This window comes from Diadema antillarum, unplaced genomic scaffold (genome assembly GCF_040938485.1).
Source record: "Diadema antillarum isolate AM-2024a unplaced genomic scaffold, OU_Dant_1.0 seq00000007_RagTag, whole genome shotgun sequence".
Taxonomy (NCBI): domain Eukaryota; kingdom Metazoa; phylum Echinodermata; class Echinoidea; order Diadematoida; family Diadematidae; genus Diadema; species Diadema antillarum.
In genome coordinates this window covers 64,159-86,579 of record NW_027271129.1, presented here as the reverse complement: position 1 = coordinate 86,579, position 22,421 = coordinate 64,159, and the positions used below count along the sequence as shown (strand labels likewise).

General features: G+C 39.8%; 1 protein-coding gene across 1 annotated transcript in view; it reads left to right on the top strand.

The window, feature by feature from the left end:
• The window catches only part of LOC139724953 (6-phosphofructo-2-kinase/fructose-2,6-bisphosphatase-like), a 142,899-nt gene that overhangs the window by 76,500 nt on the left and 43,978 nt on the right, over window positions 1-22,421 (top strand). The window contains 3 exon segments of the mRNA XM_071636069.1: window positions 8,808-8,882; window positions 18,855-18,911; window positions 21,628-21,749. Coding sequence (XP_071492170.1) covers window positions 8,808-8,882; window positions 18,855-18,911; window positions 21,628-21,749 — 254 coding nt within the window.

Genomic DNA, 22,421 nt, shown 5'->3' with positions numbered 1-22,421 from the left:
CCGAAGGTGGCATGCTCCCATGGTGGATGTTGGACAAGAACTATAAGTCTTCTTCTCTGCATGATCCAATTCTCCTCATACATTCAATGATACACTACGGTGGTAACATGTTGTGAGTGGGTGAATGGGGGTGGAGTCTTTGTATTAAAGAGAGGTTTTAATTGGGCAAAACTTTTGTTGTTATAGAAACAAAGGCAGGATTAGCTTTATAAAGGAGATAGTATTCATGGTTTTGGATTCAACAACAATTCTAAGTAATCAATGGGGGGAGGGCAGGATGTTTGTGTTTGACTTTGAGTAGCCTGGTCATAAATTAATTGGGGCTAGATGTACAATGTATACTCAAGGGATGTTGAATGTCTATGATTCACTGGATGAGGTGGAGAGTATTGTTAGGGGTCATTGACTGGCGGAGGTGAGCAGGTACGTATATCCAGACATCATTGTGGAATGGGAGGGGGTAGTGATAACTTTGTGTATCATTGCACAACATTCCTTTTGTTTGGAAATTAAGACTCCTCTCTTTTTTTTTCCTGAAAGGGAAGGGGTTTACACACAAGAATTCATTATAATGAATTACAGAAATTAAAGGCGATTGACCATGTGTAAACTTGCTAGTGAAACCATTCATCGTTGTTCCAGTCTCTCTTGTGCTTTCTTTCTTACTCAAATCTCTGGTTGTTTAATCATGACTTTATTCGAGTTCAAGTAAGTGTGAGAATAACAAATATACAAAAGAACCAGGTCCACCGTTTCATTCAAAACGAATGGCAGGTTTAGACACGTACATGAGGATACAAAACAACAATATTAGAGTTTACATTATTGCAACCCATATCACACATAGAATATCAAATATTACCGGTGATCAATCAATAAAAACAATCAATACATATAATCCTATTTCTGTGTTACAATAACAGCAGTGATGTAGTTATCATCCGCAGTATTAATACAATAATCCGCATTAAAATATCATATAATAAATTATACAAATACACATATAGACCTATATATATATGCATATACATACATACATGGGCGTACAAACAACCAACACTTGCTGTATTATTATTATTATTATTATTATTATTATTATTATTATTATTATTATTATTATTATTGTTATTATTATTGTTATTGTTATTATTATTATTATTATTGTTGTTGTTATTATGAGTATTTATGATGGAATATTTGGGAAATTGTCAATCAAAGAAGTATACTAAATGTTTGGATAGGAACCAAGTATTGAAAGACAATAATCTCCCTCCCGTGTGAGGGAACGTTTGATTTGTTGGAATTGAAGTAACAGATCTGGTGCATACTTTTTTGATGAAATATTCAGAAATTTGTTAATCTCCATAGTGAAGTTATTGTATGGAAGGGTACCTAACGGGGAAGGGAGCATCCATGTGAGGGAGATTTGGCATTTTCAGAATTGAAATTAAACAATTTTGTGCACACTATGGGGGAAAGATTTGGACAGATTTCTATAAAAAAAAAAGCAAGATAATTATGTTGTCCCCTTGCCCCCCAGGAACAACTTCCCTGCTTATGAGGGAGCGTTTGCATTTTTAGAATTCAAATGAAAATATCAAGTAAACACATTTTCAATTGAATTTGAGAAATTGTCAGTTACCAAAGTGAACTGAGTCTGTGAAGGGAAACCAAGCAGGGAAAGGGTTAAAAGAAAGGAGATATCCCCTCCCACACCAGGAACTTTTTCATTTTTCGAACTGAAGTGACAGATCTGGTGCATGCTTTTGATTAAATTTTTGGACAGTTTCCTATCAAAAAGCAAGAAAATTGTCTACTCCTAAGGAATGATTGGGGTAGAGGAGGCCCAAAACATATGTCCCCCCCCCCAAAAAAAAAAAAAAAAAAAATGATGCTCCTTCCCATAGTTGCATGCATTTCATGGATATTTTCATGCAGGTCAATTTCCTATTTTGTCAAACTTGAATTTCCATATGTGCAGAGACTCCAACTCTCCTGCTTTTGACAGGAAATCTCCCACTGAAAGCCAATTCTCGCAAAAGCTCCCGTTCTCCCGCTTGAGATTTAAAGACCTAATAAAATGCATGCAAAATGTTTTAATATGCAAAAGAAATGTAAAATATATGTCATGATTTTTCAATGTAAGTATGTTTTCAGCGTCTTTCCGGTTTTTATCGCTTCTAGAAACTCCCCCAAATATCACATTTTTGGAGGACCTCGTTGCAGTTTTTGCGAAAAAAATATGTCACGTGACCAACACCCCTGAACCGATTGATGACATATAAGCACGGAGTTGAGCTCAGTTAGCAGACGCCGCTCAGCACAAGCACTTAGATTACCAGCTTGGTACACGCTCGTACACGTTATAATAGCTAGCCCGGCCAGGCCCGGGCCCGGGATGTGCGCTCCCGGTCGACCCACTGACTGTCGACATGTACGCACTAGTACCACGTACATTATCACTAAGTTAGCTTGCACAAATACCTGGTACCTCGAGCATGTCTTACCCTATATGGGTAAACTTCGACATTGATGATGACGATGATGAAGACTGCAGCTCTGACGATAGCGGAGAAGAAGAGGAGGCACATGAAGTTGAAGGGGAAGATGGGGAGGGAGAGGCAGCCGATGAACCAGAACGTTATCGTGGGGCTGCACCTTTAGCTTACCGATATGAACCAGCTGCATCTCCCGCTGCCAGTGCAAGAGCAAATGAACATGGCACCACGTCCGAGAATAGACCTCACGGAAACGATCGCCTGGGAAATACAGAGTGGTATGTGTGGTATGCCCCCATAGTTTAACGTTAGAAAGGATATAGTGTATTCTACATGATTGACACTGTAAGTTGTAACTGTTTGTCTAGTAAGTAGTAGAAGAACAGACCCAGCTTGCTCACAAAGTGAGCAGCTACTCTGGCCGCCGCAAGCGGGAGCGTCCCGTCCGTGGCCTGGCCTGTCGGCCGGCGCTAACAAGTTAAACTAGTAGTAGTAGTCTACTAGTACTACTGCTAGTAGTAGTACTAAGTACCACTAGGTCTAGTAGACTAGTAGCAGGATCTTTGGTAGTAGTACAGAGGCTACACTCTATACATTAGGGGGATTAGGGTATGTTACAGGGTGGGTCGTGGCTCAAAAAAAAAAAAAAGGAAAAAAAAAGGCATAACCAGTTTCCCATGGTCAGTTTCTGCAATAATTGTTATCAGTAATCTAGATGCGCCATTTTCTAAGAAAAACGATACCAAGAATGATCGTCAATTTTGGTCGAGTAGTTTTTTTTAATGATACAAATCATACTGTGGAAGGAAGCCCCACTGCCGTGCTTATCTACCGATGAACGCCACGGTGGGGCTGAATTCATGAGTAGGCCTAGGCCTATAAACAGGCGAGTCGCCGTAGTATTAGTACAGACACGCAGTGTTGGGGCTATCATGAAATAGGCCCCACAGCAGTGCACGTGCACCCGTGAGTTTATAGCAAGCAAGGGTAGGTTCTAGGGTTAGGGTTTAGGGTTAGGTAGGGTTGTATTTATGGTTAAATTTGCCGTTAAATTAGTCGAGGGACATATAAGGAAGTCCTTTTAGCCGCATTCACGAGTATTATACTGTGGAAGGAAGCTCCACCGCCGTGCTTATCTACCGATGAACGCCACACGATGGGGCTGAATTCACGAGTATAAACAGGCGAGTCGCCGTAGTACTAATAGTACAGACGCGCAATGGTGGGGCCTATTTCACAAGTTTGCCTACAAATCTATGTAAGCTTAGCGTTGCCCGAGTGCGAAGCATCCTTTTCTCGCCACAGTCTTCATGGTCTTACAGTGAAAATAATGGATATTCAAGCGTACCACGTTGTAATCTGTATTATTGGCAGTATTAAATCCGATACAATTCATTAAATATTCTTTTGTCCAAAGGCTTAGCCAATGACAATAGCGGAGTGCAGCGCTAGCTATGCGCTCTCTAGCTTGCTCCCCCGCCAGCGCTAGCCGCCGGCCGGTGCTGTCACTGCGCTGTGCTAGCCTTGCTAGCTTGCTGGCTATGGCTAGGCTGGTCGGACAATCGATATCGACGACTCCGATCTTTGACGTCATCACAATTTAGAAGTGATAGTGCGCCGCATACGGCGAAAGTATAGAAAGTTTTCCAAAAACCGAGGAAATTGCATCCATTATGTTAACAAATATAGAACAAAATTCAGAACAGTAAAAAACCCCGCACGACCACAGAATTACTTAGAATTTAACATTTGATATTATTACATCATTAAGAAAAACATTTGTAAACCATTTTATTAGGTCTTTAACTTCTCCCGCCCTGGCTCTGTGTCTCTGCCCTCGGATGTGTTTTCTCTCGCTTGAAACAATCTTTCTCCCGCCAAAACACTTCTTTTTTTTAATAGGAAATGACGTATTATCAAGCCAAAATATATGATATTTTGTATCATCGTATTTGAAAAAAAAAAACCACAGCCTGAAATAGCAGGAGAGAGCATCTAAAACCCTAGAGCTTCCAGGGCCCTGGACCCCGGCTGCATTAAGGGACTTTGCACTTCGGGGCTCGTGATGTTCCGTCTCGCGCACATCAAGTCTGAGTCTCTAGTTTGCTAGGGATTTCAGGCAGAAGAATCTCCAGATCAGAAGGTGCTTGGGGTTGGAGTCTCTGTATGTGAAACTGATTTTTCTGTTTTCCTTTTTTTTGGGGGGGGGGGGGGGATTTGCAATATCCTAGGGATTACATGTATAATTACAAAATTTTGATGGCATTGCTAAGATAGCAAAGTATTTAAATGCTTTACAATGACACTACGCATGTATGAGAAACAAACTCCAGCTTTTTTTTTTTTTTAAGCAACAATTCTTTTTTTTTTTTTCAGAGTATGGAAGTACAGGTTTACATGGAACAAAGGCTGATTCATGCCTTTAATAGCCAGATACAATGGTTGTGCCAATATCCTGTCATGCACAAACACTGAAATGTACATGTACCAGGAAGTGTATGTGTGACCGTGCATCACAAAACAAACAAAAAGTTGCACCCCTTGAGTTTACATGAGGACTCATGAAAGGTAAAATGGGTGAATCGAGTCAATTTTGAGTTTTCCATATTTTCTGAAAGAGCTATTCTTCTACATTATTCTCGAGTTTGGAATTATACATTGAATGGGAAAGAGGGTTTTCAGCAGTTTTTCTACAACCTTTTTTTTTTTTTTTGGTGGAGTATTGTGATCTGGGGTCCATTGGATAAAAGTTACAATTATGGTAACTTTGCCATCCAATGGTAACTTCCATGGAATTCTTGATTTTGATTGGCTGTTTAGTACTGTTGCCATGGTAGTTACCATTGGATGGCAAAGTTATCATAATTGCAACTTTTATGCAACGGGCCCCAGGTTTTTCTTAGAGGCCCCTTTCATTTCCGGAAAATCCTTTGCTCCATCTTTACTTGCAACTGTAATAACTTTTGAAAGGATGATGCTACTGCTCTGAAAGTTGGCATTTATCATGGTCAGAATGTGGTTAAAGACCATGCTCAATATCAGCTTAATCTGATAATCCCTTAATTGTTGGTGCTACGGTGGAGAACATCATGTTTTTGTCCCATTCATGGCACAGGTAGCTCGGCTTTTTAAAAGATTAAGCAATTGAATAGACCCTGTACTTCAGAGTCTCTTTTCTCAGTTCACACTTTCCAGAGTGTGTGCTTTCTTTCCAGTATTTATATAGGTTAGGAGAATCCATTTGAATTGAGTTATACATCATTTTAAAGCTTAGAGTCAGCTCTTTTAGAATCTACCCTTAACTAAAAATCCATGTCTGGCTATGTTTTGTTTGTTTTGTGGTGCAGGGTCACTTATATGGTCATAGTCATCTCATGCACTACTGTATATGCGCCCATAATTTAAGACTACAATATGTATATATTTTGTTAGTACCGGAAGTGGAAACTGGTTAGTGGGTAGATGTACATCAATGTAAAAAATTGGCAAGCAGTACATGTAGGTGAAACATTGGCACTAAGTAGGATTTTTCCTTCGTATTGAATATTAAACAGATCCTACACTTTAGTTCTCAAAAGGATTACTGTTCAGGACGTTGGTGGATATAATTGGCCGGGGGGAGGGGGGGGGGGAGGGGGGAGGGGGGATATGAGTTGTATGCTATTTCTCAAGGAGCTTGCTACAGAGGTCACAGCATGGACTTGAGATCCTGAGGGAAAATAATATCAACGATGCCTGGAATGAAAGCAGTCTATATCTGTTTCATGTTTGTACCAAACAAAATTAGATGAAATTCAATCGCATCAGGCAGTGCACAAATACCCCCATCTCTCTTGATGGCGATCCCGCTACAGTCCTAAAAAATATCAAAGCGCGGCATATCATGGCTTGATCGTTCCAAATATTCTCCATCGTATCTTGAGTGTTTTAGAAGCATGAATTGTTGTCATCATCATCATGATTGCCACCAAGTTTTGAACATATCAAAGACTTCCTCAGCAAGAGCTCGTTGGTTTTAGGGCATATCACAATTGCCTTATGAGGGTATTAAAAGCAGCATATTCGTAGCTCTAATGTGGTATCAATGCGCAAAGCGTAACGCATTGAAAGCGGCTCCAATCACCCATGAAAATTTTCACTTTTACAATATTATGCAAGAGGAAATGACCATGAATGAAAGAAATTGATGCACCAGGCAGGGGAGGTGGAAATAGAAAAAAATGTAGAGAAATTTCTTTCTCCATATACTGTAAAACATGATATATTCGCGGCATGAAATTTTCGCGAATTGAAGCTGACAGCCTTTTTCGTGGCATGAAATTTTCGCGAAGTGCCACTAGCGTTCAATGCACATAGTGTAAACAAGAACTTTCGCGTGCATTTTAATTTCGCGAATCTTGGCGCTCGCGAAATTCGCGAAATGAAAGTGCACACGAAAATTCCTCGTTTTACAGTATTTTGATTGTTTGTTTTCATTTACCATAGCTAGTCAAAAGGAATGTATGTAGTTTAAGTTGCAATCATTGTAAATATCTTCATGAAATTGGCTCACTGTCTGATATGATTTGAAGTTTCTTCATTGGCCAATTCTTCAGTAAGCATGCATCTTATCATTTGAATATGGATAACCATTGACCCGTTATATCTGCCAGTCACGTAATGCAGTCTAAAGGCTGTTGCTGCCAGAGGCTATTTCACGTGCATTCACAAAACTGTGTTGTTGCAAATTCAAGGTGATGTCACCGATACTTATGAAAAGAAAACTACGGAAAACACGGAGAAAGTAATGGCCTTTTATATTGGATGTAAATCAGCATCATGTCATGAATTATGTGGTGTCATATGATTTAAGTATTTTTTGTATGATTTACATATAATGAATAATCACATCTCTTGTTCAAAAGAAACCAGTAATGAAAAATATTCATAGCCTTTATACAGAAAAAAAAACAACTATCAATTTTGAAATCTTCATAATGTAAGCTCTGATGGTATATAAATCATTGGGTATAATGCGTGAATACAAATATGAGGAAATATTGAATAATAACTCAAAGATCTGTGCTATGTGGACTAGTCTGGTCTATAAACTCATAGACCGTATGGATGGTACTACAGTAAATTAGGCCTATACGTACACGTACGGCAGTGTTTGATCTTACATAGATGTAGACCTATTCCCTCAGCAGCCTGCTATAAACCTCCAAAGTGAATACAAAATACAAATGAAAGTATCAGTAACAGGAAGTGATGCAAAGGACTGGGATGTCCGGGCAGAGTTCACAAGCTATAAATAAGCTATTTAAATGATGCCATCATCTAAGCCATTTCTGCTATGAATTATCCCATAGATCGGTGTTCGCAGCATTTGCACAAACTAGGGGATATCCCGTAGATTGGCGGATATGGGTAAAGAGTGCAATTACACACCAGGTTCTAACTGGTGTTGTTCTAGAGAATGCTAAGATGTAGGAGTGAAACCGTTCTGCCCATCCACATTGGATTGACACAGGCGTCTTTTTTTTTTCTTTTTCTTGCAAGAATACCCGTGGTGTCAAGCACTTGCCCATCACATCTCCTTTTTCCTGTTCATCAATATTGTTTTGTAGTATTAATGTAGCCTTCACATTCTAGAACATTAATATTCCGTATATATTTAAGGATATATTCAAGTGTATGGATACAACTAGGGTCCAGATGTAAAGAGGTAGATCAGATGGACCTGATGATCTACAATATGTAGTTGTAACAGGATTCCCCTGTATTTGTGAGTCTGCATGCAGTTGTAAATGTAGGCTTCCATTTTGTAGTAGGCAGTCATTTGCAGCTCCATATCAGTGATTGTTTGTAAAATCTGTGATGAAAAGTGACTAACAGAATGACGTCGAAGGATTGTAGCAGATGCCAAGTATTGCCTATGAATACTTCTGCCTTTTATTATAAGAGATCCTTGTCATAATGCTTCTTTTGTGTTCTGTTGGTTCATTTAGTACTGTATACACCATATATTTAGCAAGTCTATTTTTTTTTTTTCGGCGAATCAAGGCTTCCCAACAATGTTGTTAGTAGTTAAATTCGTTATCATGGAGTACCGTACTAAATAGGAATGTGTGCGTGCTCGTCACATTATGTCAGGATCAGAGTTCATATTTTTGCATGTTTTTAATTTTGTGAATAGCAGCTGACTCTAGTGTTGGGTATCACAGTTGTCATTTTATGTTTTATATTGACATACAACTGTAATATGTCTCACATGTATCAAAATGCTGAATGGTATTCACTAGTTTGTCATTTCTTGTTTTATACTAGGTCTTTGATGCCACAAATACAACTCGTGACAGGAGACAGATAATCCTGGACTTCTGTAAGGAGAAGTCTATCAAGGTATGCCTTTTTTTTCAACTTTGCCGAGTTTTCCCTCAACCAATCAACGTGTAATACTATTAGTTACCCCCTGCTTGTTCATGAAATACGGGCAAATATCTACGATCTGGTGCCATATTCCATTCGGCCGGAGGCCGAATGGAATATGGCACCAGACTGTAGATATTTCCCGTATTTCGTAAGAACAAGCAGGGGGTAACGATTTTATCTTTTTAAGTGTAAGTGCTAACCTTCTTCTCGCTGATTTCCCCTCGTGAATGATGTTGAAATCGCCGGCTGTCAGCCATGACCATGTAGACTTAGGCCTACGTCTCGCGAGCTGATTACTGTATGCGTGCATACAAATACGTACACGTACTCGCCATAAGATACTGCAGTAGCCAGATAGATATAAGTTGCTGTTGTTTATCAAGCGTCTAGTGGTCTCAGGTTATGTGTGTAATATGCTTGAGGACCGCACGCTGTCCATTTGTTTTGTACAGGATTAGAGTGCACTTTCCTATAATAAAGCGTCTTTGGTACACGCGCAGCTGGCTGTGTAATACAGTATCATGACATCATATCACGGAATACGGGATATATTCAGTGGTTGATTGACCAATGAGATTACAGAATTAACGATCACTAAAAGATAAAATTCAGTATCAAAGCAGACAGCACATTCAGTTGTGAGTTTCTTCAATTTGTCTTCTTCTACAAATGAAATTTGTTAAGATTGCAACTACTGATCCATAAATTAACAAACATGTCGGAAAAAAGGAACCAGTGGGACTCATTTGTTAATTCATAGATGAACAGTTGCGATCTTAACAAATTTTATTTGTAGAGGAAGACAAATTGAAGAAACTCACATCTTAACTGTCACCCCTCTGAATAATATCTCTCTTTCATACAGTACATTGTTCACAGGATCTCTTGAAAATGATTTGCCCTTCTTTCCAGACTAATGTGAAATCCTACACTTCACAAGAATGTTGCCATTGTTCATGGTCTAGCCTTGTTTCTTTGTTTTGTTCCATGTGACTGTATAATCAAAGGGTAGTCAATTAAATTTGGGCCTGTACTGACTAATTGTTGGCAAGCTTTTCAAGAAAAGGGGCTATACAGAGTACAACACATGCATATTCACATTCTCAATTGTCACACTACCCTATATGAAAGCAGTAGTGTCAATATTGCATGAAAAGTAACAGTAGTTTTTATGCCTCCGCCACGAAGTGGTGCCGGAGGCATTATGTTTTCGGGTTGTCCGTCCGTCCGTCCGTACGTACGTCCGTACGTACGTCCGTCCGCTTTCGTTTACGCGATAACTTGAGTAATATTTACTGGAATTTTACCAAACTTGGTCCAAGTATGAAGTATGATGGGGCAATTATTTGATAAGATTTGGGGTGAAATCGGCTGAAGGTCAAAGGTCAAGGTCAAATCATGAAATTGCATCTGTTTACGCGATAACTCAAGACTGGATGGAGCAAATTTCACCAAACTTTGTTGGAGGATGATGTATGATAGGACAATTACTTGATTAGTTTTTCAGTGAAATCAGACAGAGGTCAAAGGTCAAAGATCAAGGTCAAATCCTAAAATTTATCTGTTTACGTGATAACTCAAAACTGGATGAAGCAGCTTTCACCAAACTTGGTCCAAGGATGATGTATGATGGGACAATTAGTTGAGTAGATTTTAGTGACATAGGCAAGAGGTCAAAGGTCAAAAGGTCAAGGTCAAATGCTACAAATGTTGCAATTTCCCCCATATCTATGCAATGCCCAAAGGTATTTTCTTGAAACTTGGTGTGGACATGTACTACTGCGTAAAGATTCTCCAGAGAGAGTTTCATGTCATAAGGTCAAAGGTCAAAAGGTCAAAGGTTAGATGAAAATGTTGCAATATCACTTTTCTCGCAAATGGTTCAATGTATCTTCGTGGAACTTGGTACATACGCATGTACTGACTGGCAGTGATTATCTAGGGAATTTAGGGGTCATGGGTCAATCGTCAGGGTCAAAGGTCAAGGTCAACTCCTCAAAATGTTACTAATTCCCTCATATACTAGTATATGCAATGCTTGCATTATTAGTTTCAAAACTTAATACATGCATTACCTAATGGAGATTCTCCGCGAAATTTCGAGCCAGAAAGTCAAAGGTCAAAGGTTAAAGGTCAAAGGCCAGGTTTCAATGCCCCCCCCCCCAAAAAAAAAAAAATGATAATAATATCAAAAATCTATTTTCTACCGTCATTCCACTCTTTTTTCATACCTTGGAAATTACTCAATGCATATACTTATAAAAAGGTCCGTCAGAATTAAAGTAAAAATTCTCAATTCCCCAAATATGTGTACCTGCACTCTTAGAAAATTATAACAAACCCACAAGACATTTCTGACAAACCTGTCATTTCAATATTTTGCCAGTTATGTGAAACTGTCATGGATCACACATTGTGAAGACATTGTACTATACGCCTATTAGGAGAATCATGCATTATGGCGGAGGCATCAGTCGCCATAGCGACATTTCTAGTTTTTTTCTCTCTTTTGATAATGCAATGCACTTAAGCCCTGTGCCATGTAAAGAAAAGAAAAAAAAGGGCTTCTAAAATATTTGACATATTTATATTGAATGCATTTGCTTTTTTAAACTTATCATTCTGCTGTACTTTCTGGAAATGCCCATTGACCCAGCCATGGGGTTAGTAGATAAAGGTACCATATGCAAACAATCATGCAAAGCTTTGCATGTTTTCAATAGGATTCAGTCTGCCCAAGATCTTGTTGTTACAATTTAAAATAAATATTCAGTATATATATATATATATATATATATATATATACCAGGAGAGCTAAAAAACATGGCTGCCAAAGCACTACAGCGAATGGGATAGCCTTTCCTTGGACATGCCTTGGTGGCTTCAATTTTGGGGTAAGACAGTTAGGATTTGGACAGGACATCATGTAACCGATTATTTGACCATTAATCAAAAAAAGTCATTTTCACCAAAATTGCAGATACAAGGTCTTGTCACCCCAGGGACGATATATATACAGGGTGGCCCAAAAAGAACGGAACACCTAAGATCTTTAATTTCAGCAATATTGTTGCAAATGTATCATTATTTTGCATACTATTGGAAACGCCATTCTTTGTCCAATAGATTGACACCAAGTTCTTTAATTTTGGTTAATGTGTTATGATTTTAGGACCATTTTTTTCAACCCTTGCAATTTTCAAAATGTGATCATTTTGCACTCTCAGAGATCCCGAAACCAGCGACAATTCGGCTTGTCATAGAACCAGTAGCGTTCACAATGTGTGGAATGTGGGGCGGACAATGACAACCACACCGTCCTCCCCACATTCCACACACTGTGAACGCTACTGGTTCTATGACAAGCCGAATTGTCGCTGGTTTCGGTATCTCTGAGAATGCAAAATGATCACATTTTGAAAATTGCAAGGGTTGACAAAAATGGTCCTAAAATCATAACATATTAACCAAAATTAAAGAACTTGGTGTCATTGTATTGAAAAAAGTATGGCCTTTTCAATAGTATCCAAAATAATGACATATTTGCAACAATATTGCTGAAATTAAAGATCTTAGGTGTTCCGTTCTTTCTGGGCCACCCTGTATATGTGACCCACGACAATGGTTTCAGGCAAAAGTCAGGAATTTTGAAAATTCATATTTTCATTGAATCACATTACTCATTTTCTAAGCTTTGCAGTGATATAAAAACAAGTGTATTCTCCAGCACTTTAAGTGGGCATATAAAAGCGAAATATAATGCACTTTTTCATTTGTTAACCCGACAAAATTGCAAGAAAACAGGCTTTGAAAATTCACCTCTTGCTCAAAGACGATGAGCGTTTTTCTACTGGGGACACCTCACATCACCTTGTATCACCTCGTATCACCGTGAATTTTGTCCCCCGTATCACCTCATATTTTACGACTACCAGAACTGCTTCTACCGAGCGATAAATATGCGGTGATATGCGGTGATGCGGAAAGATGGGAGAGAACTTGCTGTGAACTGGAAGTCGGGTATTTTACAGATGTGGTCGCAGGTTGCGCGGTATGGGAAGGTAAACAACATGATCAAGATGGCACAAACTAGATCGGGAGGTACACATGAAATGTGCATTTATATTTTCGCTTTAATACTAGCTGTTCTCACTGCCAGTCAGTGAGTCAGGAGTCACGTTCAATCTGCGGCTTGGAGAAGGAGAAAGTGGCCGAATATTTCAGGAGATGCAACGTCTCAAACTAGAAGAAGTATGCAAGGCTACGTACGGCATTCCGCTTTGTTTTGGCGTCCAAAAATGAAATGCCCTTCACGAGATAATAAACAGAAAGATGTTAACTCCGCAGATGCCATGGGTCATCAGCAGCACACCAGGGATCATCGGTGTTTCGACCATTTAAGTGCTGTACACCTCCCCCTGGCTGGCCGGTGCTGCGTTGGGATCCCCTTGACAGCACCCCCATGGCATCTCAAAAACAACACAACATAAAACAAGACAAAAACAACAACAACAACAACAACAACAAACGCTTGGCATCAATCACCTCTACTCAAACACTCTCTCTACACCCCCCTATTCCCACCACCCCCCAAGCCTTCCCACCTATCCATGCAGATCCTGTCTGCGCTGCCCCACAAATTCTCCTGATCCACCTTTCCCCGTCCCTACCACCTACTCCCATCCCTCTGACCCACCTCCTTACCGATCATCCAGCAAATCCCCTGCACCCCACCTCCACAGTATGCACCTCCGCTCTCCACCCCCTTTTCTCACACTCCTCTCTCAACTCAGCATACCTATCCAACTTTCTTTCCCTTGCCTCATCCATCCTTGTTTCCCATGGCACAGTCAGCTCCACCATTGCTAACCTGTGCACAGATCTAGCCACCAGCGCCATGTCCGGCCGAAGGGCAGTTACCACTACCTCCTCTGGCACTGTACGGTTGCCCTCATCCACCCACACCTCCCAATCGTCCCCCGCTGCTAAGATCCCCCACCATCATCCCTCTGACCCTTCCTTCTCACACTGCATCTCACCCCCTCCTTCAGAAACGTGATTCCCCTCACCCTAGGAGTCCCATTCTTCTTCCTTGCCTCCACTGCCACCCTCGCCACCTCCGCCATCTCCTTCAACACCTGGTTGTGCCTCCATGTTTAGGCCTGTAATGAATCTCCACATGCTGACAAAATGTGCTCTAGTGAGCCCTTCACCTTGTTGCAAACCCTGCATCCACCATCCTCCACAATGCCCCATCTCTGAAGATTCACTATTTTTACTTCTGTCATATCTGCCGTCACTTGAAAATAAAAGATTGCTGCAGATCCATTCTCCAGTCAATATTCTCCAACATATAATTTATTCAAACTACAAGAAACAAGTTAGTGTATATCGTGGTTCATGCAAGCCGTGAAACAAGAAGTAACAGTACGCAGTACAAAGTGAGTGTACAGTGTAGACTGTACAGTGTATTGGATACTACAACACGCAAGATACGTCAGTGCTGTGAACACAAGCAGGTGTGTGACCATTCGAATAATGCGGGCGAAATCTCCCAACAATTTGAGACTTCCGGAACACCGCGAATTTCGTTACCCGGTGTGTTTCTACTGAAAATCGCCCCTCGCATCACCGCGCATTGACCACCTCAAAAGGTGGACGACAGAGCACCTCGCATTACCACGCATCGGCCACTACCCGATCTGTTTCTACTGAGGAAAAATTTGAGGTGTCACTGCGCATGACCGCGCATCACTGCGTATTACAGCAAATCACCCTGCATCACCTCAAATTTTCATCGCTCAGTAGAAACACGCTCAATGTCCGAGCAGCGATGCGAGGTGAGAATCACCCGTCCATACGATGGTGCCAATCGAGACTAAGCTCCCCCTCTAGCAACCACAGTGCCTTCTGATTGGCTTGCTGAGAGAGTCAAATTTCTCGCTCACCTTCCTCGGAACTCGGCGTGCAGAGCCGAACACAATGGGTTTCGCTCGGCTTTGTTTACCACTACGTCTTTCAGGATGGCGGATAGGACAATTGCAAGCCTGCTGGTGTGTGTATGGTGCAAGTATTACCCAATGGCATCCACATGCCCCGCCTGTGTGTGCACATATAACAGGAGCGGGTGGCGCATTTGTGTCCACATCTTTACAAATCACGTTTTCATTGTGGTTAATTTGTATTTTCATCATTGGGGACCCTTTCAAAGGCAGAAAAAATGCTAACAGTTAGAACTGACAAGGGTCACGCCTCCTGTTATTTTGTTTTTGTTTTTTTAATTTTTGTATATTTGTTATGTTGCGTTATTTTAAGAATATTGTATGTTTTCTTTTTACAAGATTATGTCATTTGCTGCAATTGAAATGTGAGTTTTTGATTGCATGTTGCGCCATTTGTGTGGCGAATCAAACCATGTTCACCATGCATCTGTTTTCACGTTGGAAGTTAGTATCGCTGTTCACTTTTTGTTTCATTTCCACTGTCGAACATAGCGGTAGAAAAGCATGGATAGTAAAAGCCGATTTGCGTATACTGCAGAGCGAGCATATCCATTGTAGCAACAACAATGGAGCATGCACGCGTTGACAAAACATTCCCGAAACGCTGCGAGACGTGTCTCCGAAAGCCGAACTATGTAAATGTGTGCGACCCACTAACCAATCACACATGACACGCTGCACTGTAGCAACACTGGTCACATTGGCACAGCGTTTGAAAGAAGATCGAAACTGACGAATGCGATCCAATATAGGGTGTTTAAAATTCAATTTTTGCTTGGAAAAACTTAGTCTTATGCTATGAAATTTAGTGTACTAATACATGTAGAAAACATATCAAGGATTCTATTTCTGCAAAAAACCAAAATCGACTAAAATAATGGTCAATATCTTTGTACCCCGCCTAGGAGGGAATTTTTGACATTTTACAGCTGCAACTCTGTCTAGGAATATCCAGTTGTAATATGATTCAGTTGGAAGGGTGGCGGAAATGAATATTGTAAAACAAGATATATCCGTGGCATGAACTGTTCGTGAATTGAGGCTGACAGCCTCTTTTGTAAATTTCGACTGGCATTCACTGCATATAATGTAGACAAGAACATTTGCATGTATTTTAATTTTGTGAATCTTGGCTGTTGCGAAATTCGCAATATTACAATGCACATGAACATTCCTCGTTTTACAGAAGTTGCTGCAATGAAATGTTGGTGAGAAAGACGAAGTAATTCGTAGCTACCTCCATAGTGGGGAATGTCCAATAGTGATATCAACTTTGCGGACTGGATAGAAATGAGCTGAAAATAGATTATTATTTACTTGAACATAATATTGGTGATATATATCAGAGGTCAAGGGTTGAGATCAAAGTTCGCAACTTTTAATTTAAATTGTCATTTTTCTGGCCTTAACTTTAGTTAGAAATATCCAACAACAAACTATTGTCAATCGAGCACATATTCCTTAAAATATGGATAGGGATGAAAGGCCAAGCTTAGCTAATATGACATTTTTTTGGGGGGGCCTCATTTTTCTCTCTGTGTTAGTTCAAGAGTGTGATTACTGATAATTTGGAGAGTATTTTGAGAATATTTGCTTTGTTTAGGAAGGGTAATACCGGTAATTACATCCGTCTTCGTCAGTAGACAAGATCAGTAAACTTAATCAAAATGTAACTGAAGGACTATGTATGGCAGTTGTAAGCCAAGGGTTGCTTGTTAAGTATAAGCATCCGAGACAACTATGTGCTGTAGTAAAATTGCTTCATTTTTTTTTTTTGTAATCCAATACTCCTGTTATTGAAGTAACAGTAATTGCTGCATTGTGTCTATATAATCCCTTGTGATAATTTTCTTTTGATGACCTTCTCATTAACATATAATCAGTCAGTGCATTATGTTGGAGGCTCCGCTTTGGTTGACTGCCCTGTGTGAATTTATTCCCAAATGTACACATTTGAGGACCTGTGGAACATAACACTGCTGTCTTGAGTATGTAGTACAGATTGGTCAAATGAAGCCAAGTGCTGTTTCTGCTCTGATTTCCTTTGGTTAGTGACGAAATAAGGAAATATACACACACAAACATATGCCTATGTTGGTACATTGCAGCCTGATTGTACAAGCGATTGGCTTTGAGGTGTTCATGATATTGAAGAGGTCTCAAGTCTCCTTACTTGTACAAGAGCTGCCATAGGAATTGATAGTTCCTCCATATCCTGAAAAATATTATAATGGCCTTGTTGGAATTATCATTGCCGGTCAGGAAGCATGACACATGCAAATACAGGCATCTGCCTGATGGCTCTTAAATTTCATGTAAGAATGTTAACTATGCAGCCCTGACAATTTCGAATGTCCCTTGCATTGATGTAAAGGCATTACTTTGTAAGAAGATAAGCACTGGTATCCTCAGCCAATATGATCTTCAGACTTCTTTACAATGACAATGACCTGAAGTGCATTCTTTGATTTACTGTAAAACATGATATATTCGCGGCATGAAATTTTCGCGAATTGGAGCCGACAGCCATTTTCGTGGCATGAAATTGCCACTGGTGTTCAATGCATATAGTGTAGACAAAAACTTTCGCGTGCATTTTAATTTCGCAAATTTTGGTGCTCGCGAAATTTGCGAAATTAAAATGCACGCGAAAATTCCTCGTTTTACAGTAAAACATTTATTATTTCAAAGATGCTCGATAACATGGCTTGCTTAATATGCAGATATTTGTTCTGCTCATTACCACCATCTACGTGGAAATTTTCATGATGGATAAAGAGATTGCAAAAAAAAAATCAAGGTAACAGCAACACCCAGGTACAATTCTGTGTCATATGATAAAGGGGAGAGGGGGGAGGTGTAAAGAGTACCTTCATATTGGGCATCTTACTGCCATTTCAACAAAAAGCCAGTTCCTCGAGTCTGTTTCCAGGCTAAGCATGCATGCAGTATTTACAGGAATAACTTGCAGGAAAGCCAAGTATGAATAAATGTCTGAGCGTATTTGTTTTTAAACCAACTGAACAGTTTGCACACCCAATGCAGTATAAGGTATTGCCTGTAAGTGTAAATAGTACATGTGTGCATACTCAATAGAATGTTCATTGTCAATGGAACTATAGTCTAATATGGTTGTACATGTTCACATTGCCTGACATGACACTTTGACTTTTAATGGTGATCATATTTCTCTTCATGCATCTACTCATTAGCTGCCTGTGTCTGGCTGTCTGTATGTGTATGTGTGTGTGTGTGTGTGTACACGTGTGTGAATGGGGAGGTGGTCTGCTACTGGGAATTTTGTTAATCACATTGTGTAATGAGGGTTTGATGTTAATTTCATGTTATACATCATACATGTTGCCAACCAGACAGTCTGGAGAATAACTGCTGCATCTTCCTTTTGTCCCCCACCCCCCCCCCCCCCCCCCAACAACCTCAGTGGTTAAAGGATTGAGGAGAATTATGTCTATCTAATTTCTCTACATACAACATACATGCAGTTGCCCGACAGTCAAGTTTTTAAGCTGTTGGCAGTTGTAATGGGTCCTTAGTGGGAAGAGGTAAAAAATTGGTACTGGTACCATATATTTTATTGCATTTATCTGAAACTCCCTCTTCAGTCTGAGAAAGAAAAAAAAAGATGCTATCTGATAAATTGTACGAAGGATTCAGCTGTTTTGCTACAAAGTTTTAAAGGAAGTTGTTTGAATAGCAAACTTGCATAAAAAGTTCATGAGTTTGAGGTAGCAATATTGATGGAGGAAAGAGAACAGACACATGAATATTTGATTATAATATCATTTATAGCTCCACACTGAAGGGACCAGCAGTTTTGATTTCTGTGAATGGCTCTTTAAACCTGATCAATGGAACACATAATGTTGAATGTTGAATGTTCAACTTAATTGTTAATGTTGCCATTCTCTTTCTTCAACAGTGCTTCTTTGTTGAGTCTGTCTGTGATGACAAGGAGACCATACAGTCAAACATCCGGGTTTGTATTTAGCTTGTACACGTACTTCTCAATTCTGCATGTATGTCTTTGGGTGTGTAGTATGTTTTACAGTTTGTGTTTTTCTCTCCTTATTTTGTATTTTTCAGTGATACCAAGCTGCTGATCCGAAACTGACATGTAATGTTTATCGGAGTTTTTGGTTGTCTTTTTTGGGTGCGACTCGCGTTCCATACGGTGTATTGTGTAAGCCCGTTGATCCATGTCAACAGAAGATACAGCTTTCACATTGGGCGCGCACACACACACAGACACATACACACTTTTTTTAATTGGAATTTTGTCAAACTTGGTCCATATGGGGCAATTACTTGATTAGATTTTGGGTGAAATCGGCCAAAGGTCAAGGTCAAACCATGAAATTGTATATGTTTATGCAATAACTCAAGACTGGATCAAGCAAATTTCACCAAACTTTGTCCAAGGATGATGTATGATGGGGCAATTCTTTGATGAGTTTTCAAGTGAAATCGGCCAAAGGTCAAGGTCAAATCTGAAAATTTATCTGTTTACATGATAACTCAAGACTGGATGAAGTACATTTCACTTGGTCCAAGGATTTCGGATGATGGGCCAATTAATAATATGTAGTTTTTGAGTGAAAGTGATAAGACGTCAAAGGTCAAAAGGTTAAGGTCAAATGCTCAAAATGTCACTATTTCCCCCATATCTATGCAATACCTGAAAGTATTTTCTTGAAACTTAGTGTATACATGTACTACCAAATATAGATTCTCCAGTGAGAGTTTCAGGTCACGAAGTCAAAAGGTTAAAGGTCAAGTGAAAATGTTGAAATTTTATTTTTTTCTCCATGTCTCACAAATGGTTCAAGGTATCTTCATTGAACTTGGTACATGTGCACGTACTATAAACTGGCAGAGATTATCTAGGGAATTTGAGGGTCATGGGTCAAAGGTCAAAAGGTTAAGGTCAAATGCTCAAAATGTCATTATTTCCCCCATATCTATGCAATACCTGAAAGTATTTTCTTGAAACTTAGTGTATACATGTACTACCAAATATAGATTCTCCAGTGAGAGTTTCAGGTCACGAAGTCAAAAGGTTAAAGGTCAAGTGAAAATGTTGAAATTTTATTTTTTTCTCCATGTCTCACAAATGGTTCAAGGTATCTTCATTGAACTTGGTACATGTGCACGTACTATAAACTGGCAGAGATTATCTAGGGAATTTGAGGGTCATGGGTCAAAGGTCAAAGTCAACTCAAATGTTTGCAGGATTTTTCTTGAAACTTAATATATACATGTATTACCTGCTGGAGATTCTCTTGGAAATTTCCTGCCAAAAGGTCTAGGGTCAACAGGTCAAAGCTCAAATGAAAGTGCTATATTTCACTTTTTCCTCCATATCTTGAAAGTGACTCAAGGCATCCGTGAAACTTACTGCATATTCATGTATGCTCTACCTGACAGTGATTTTCTTGTGAATTTTAGAGTCATAGGGTCTAAGGTCAAGAGTCAAAGGCCAGGCTAAAATGTATTTTTTTTTTTATTTGATACAGAAATTACACTTTTTCTTCATACCTTGAAAATTATTCAATGCGTACACTTATAAAAGGGTCAAAAGTCAAGTAAATATCCTCAAATCCCCAAATGCGTGTACCTGCACTCTTAGACAATATAGCAAACCTAGTTCAAGGAAAGTGAACATTCAACACATTTGTGACAAACCTGTCATTTCAGTGTTTTGGCGGTTATGTGAAACTGTCATCACACATTGTCAAGACATTGTATTATTCACCTATTAGGAGAACCATGCATTATGGCCAAGGCTCATAGTTCATACATGGGCCCCAAAATTTGGAACATCCTTCCAATATCTCTGGGCTTTTCCACAGTAAAAGGGTACATTTCAGGGGTGTTGTTTTCTTTTCTGTTTCCAATGTGCATTATCCCCTCCCCCCCCCATACAATCTTTTAGAACACTTTAATGATAGATGACTTTCCAAATTTTTGCCAAAATTAAAAATTGGGGGGGGGGGGGGTGGTAATGTTCATAACACTGGACAGACACCATGTACTGACATGTAATAATAATGATTATTACAACTCATATTGTGCCATTTCCAGTAAAGAAATGCTTGAAGCACACTTGTAGATGAAAGCATTCTGAGCATAAAATAGAGAAATGAGAAAAGTTCAAATGTCATGAAGCAAATGAGTTTTCAACTTTTATAGTCTTTTATAACTCTGTTTCTGATGCATTTCTTATGTGAGGTGGTAGTGAATTCTACAGAGATGGCCCAGTACGTACAAAGGCGCACTCCCCCCCCCCCCCCCCCCCCCAAGACTTACTACATGCCAGAACCACAAGTAAACCTGAGTCTGCTGACAGGGTTGTATTAGATTATGTTGACTAATGAAGCATTATGCAGAGGAGCAGAATCGTGTACACTATGGAAGACAGAAAGTAAAATTTTGAATTTGGGAAATGAATAAGGGAAATGCGATTTTACTTCAGGCAATAAATGTTGTATCCTCCTCAAAGGCCAGTCCATAGTACGTTATTGTGTTTTATTTCTTTGAACTTTCCAGAAGCACATCTTTGTGATGAGAGAGAAGAGCTGACAATGATGGTATCCTTTAGCTTCAACACTTGTTTGCTTGCTTGTATCATTTCTGGCTTTGATACTGATGCCTTGTACCACAATTCTACTTCCTTGTTGCTGTTAATCTTTCAGGAAGTCAAACTAAACAGTCCAGACTACTACGACATTGATAAGGAGAAAGCTATTAAGGATTTCCTGCAAAGAATAGACCACTACAAGGAAACCTATGAATCTCTTTCTGATGACCATGACAGGTGAGTAACAAAGATCCACAAAAATGTAATGATGTTGAATGCATTTCTTGTAATTGTAAACGCTGAGGGATTTAAAGAATGTTGCATAGTTTGGATGCAATCTAATCTGACCATTTCATTTCAGTGAATTGCCAGAATATGTAACATTTATACCCATACAGGGGATAATGCATCATATGATGCATTCTCAAGTACACATCTAACAGGTAACTCTGTGATGAGATTATATGACACACTCTTAGACCCTGTTTACAGTGCAGGGCTGGGCCAAGCCCGGGCTGAGCTCAGGCTGAGCCTGGCCTCAATTCCGGTACTCGGCCCCGCAATTTTGTCCGTTTACAGTGGAGGGCTCGGCCCGGGCTTTTAATTAAAACCTTTCAATATTTTGTCGTAGTGGTGCTCTGCTTGTAAACAAACGACTATTATTGGGAGCGCGCCGGTCGCAATTTGGTACCGCATTTGACCCAGTTTGCGTTTACAGTGAGAAAAGTCTGGGCTGAGCCCGGGCCGAGCTGCGACTGAGACTACCTCCAGAGCTTGGCCAAATGCGCGGCCAATTTTGGTACCACATTTGGCCTTTTGCGTGTTTACAATGAAATGAAGGCTGGGCTCCGCCGCGGCCGAGCCCGGCCTTTTCACTCACTGTAAATGGGGTCTTAGGGAGCGCTCGAA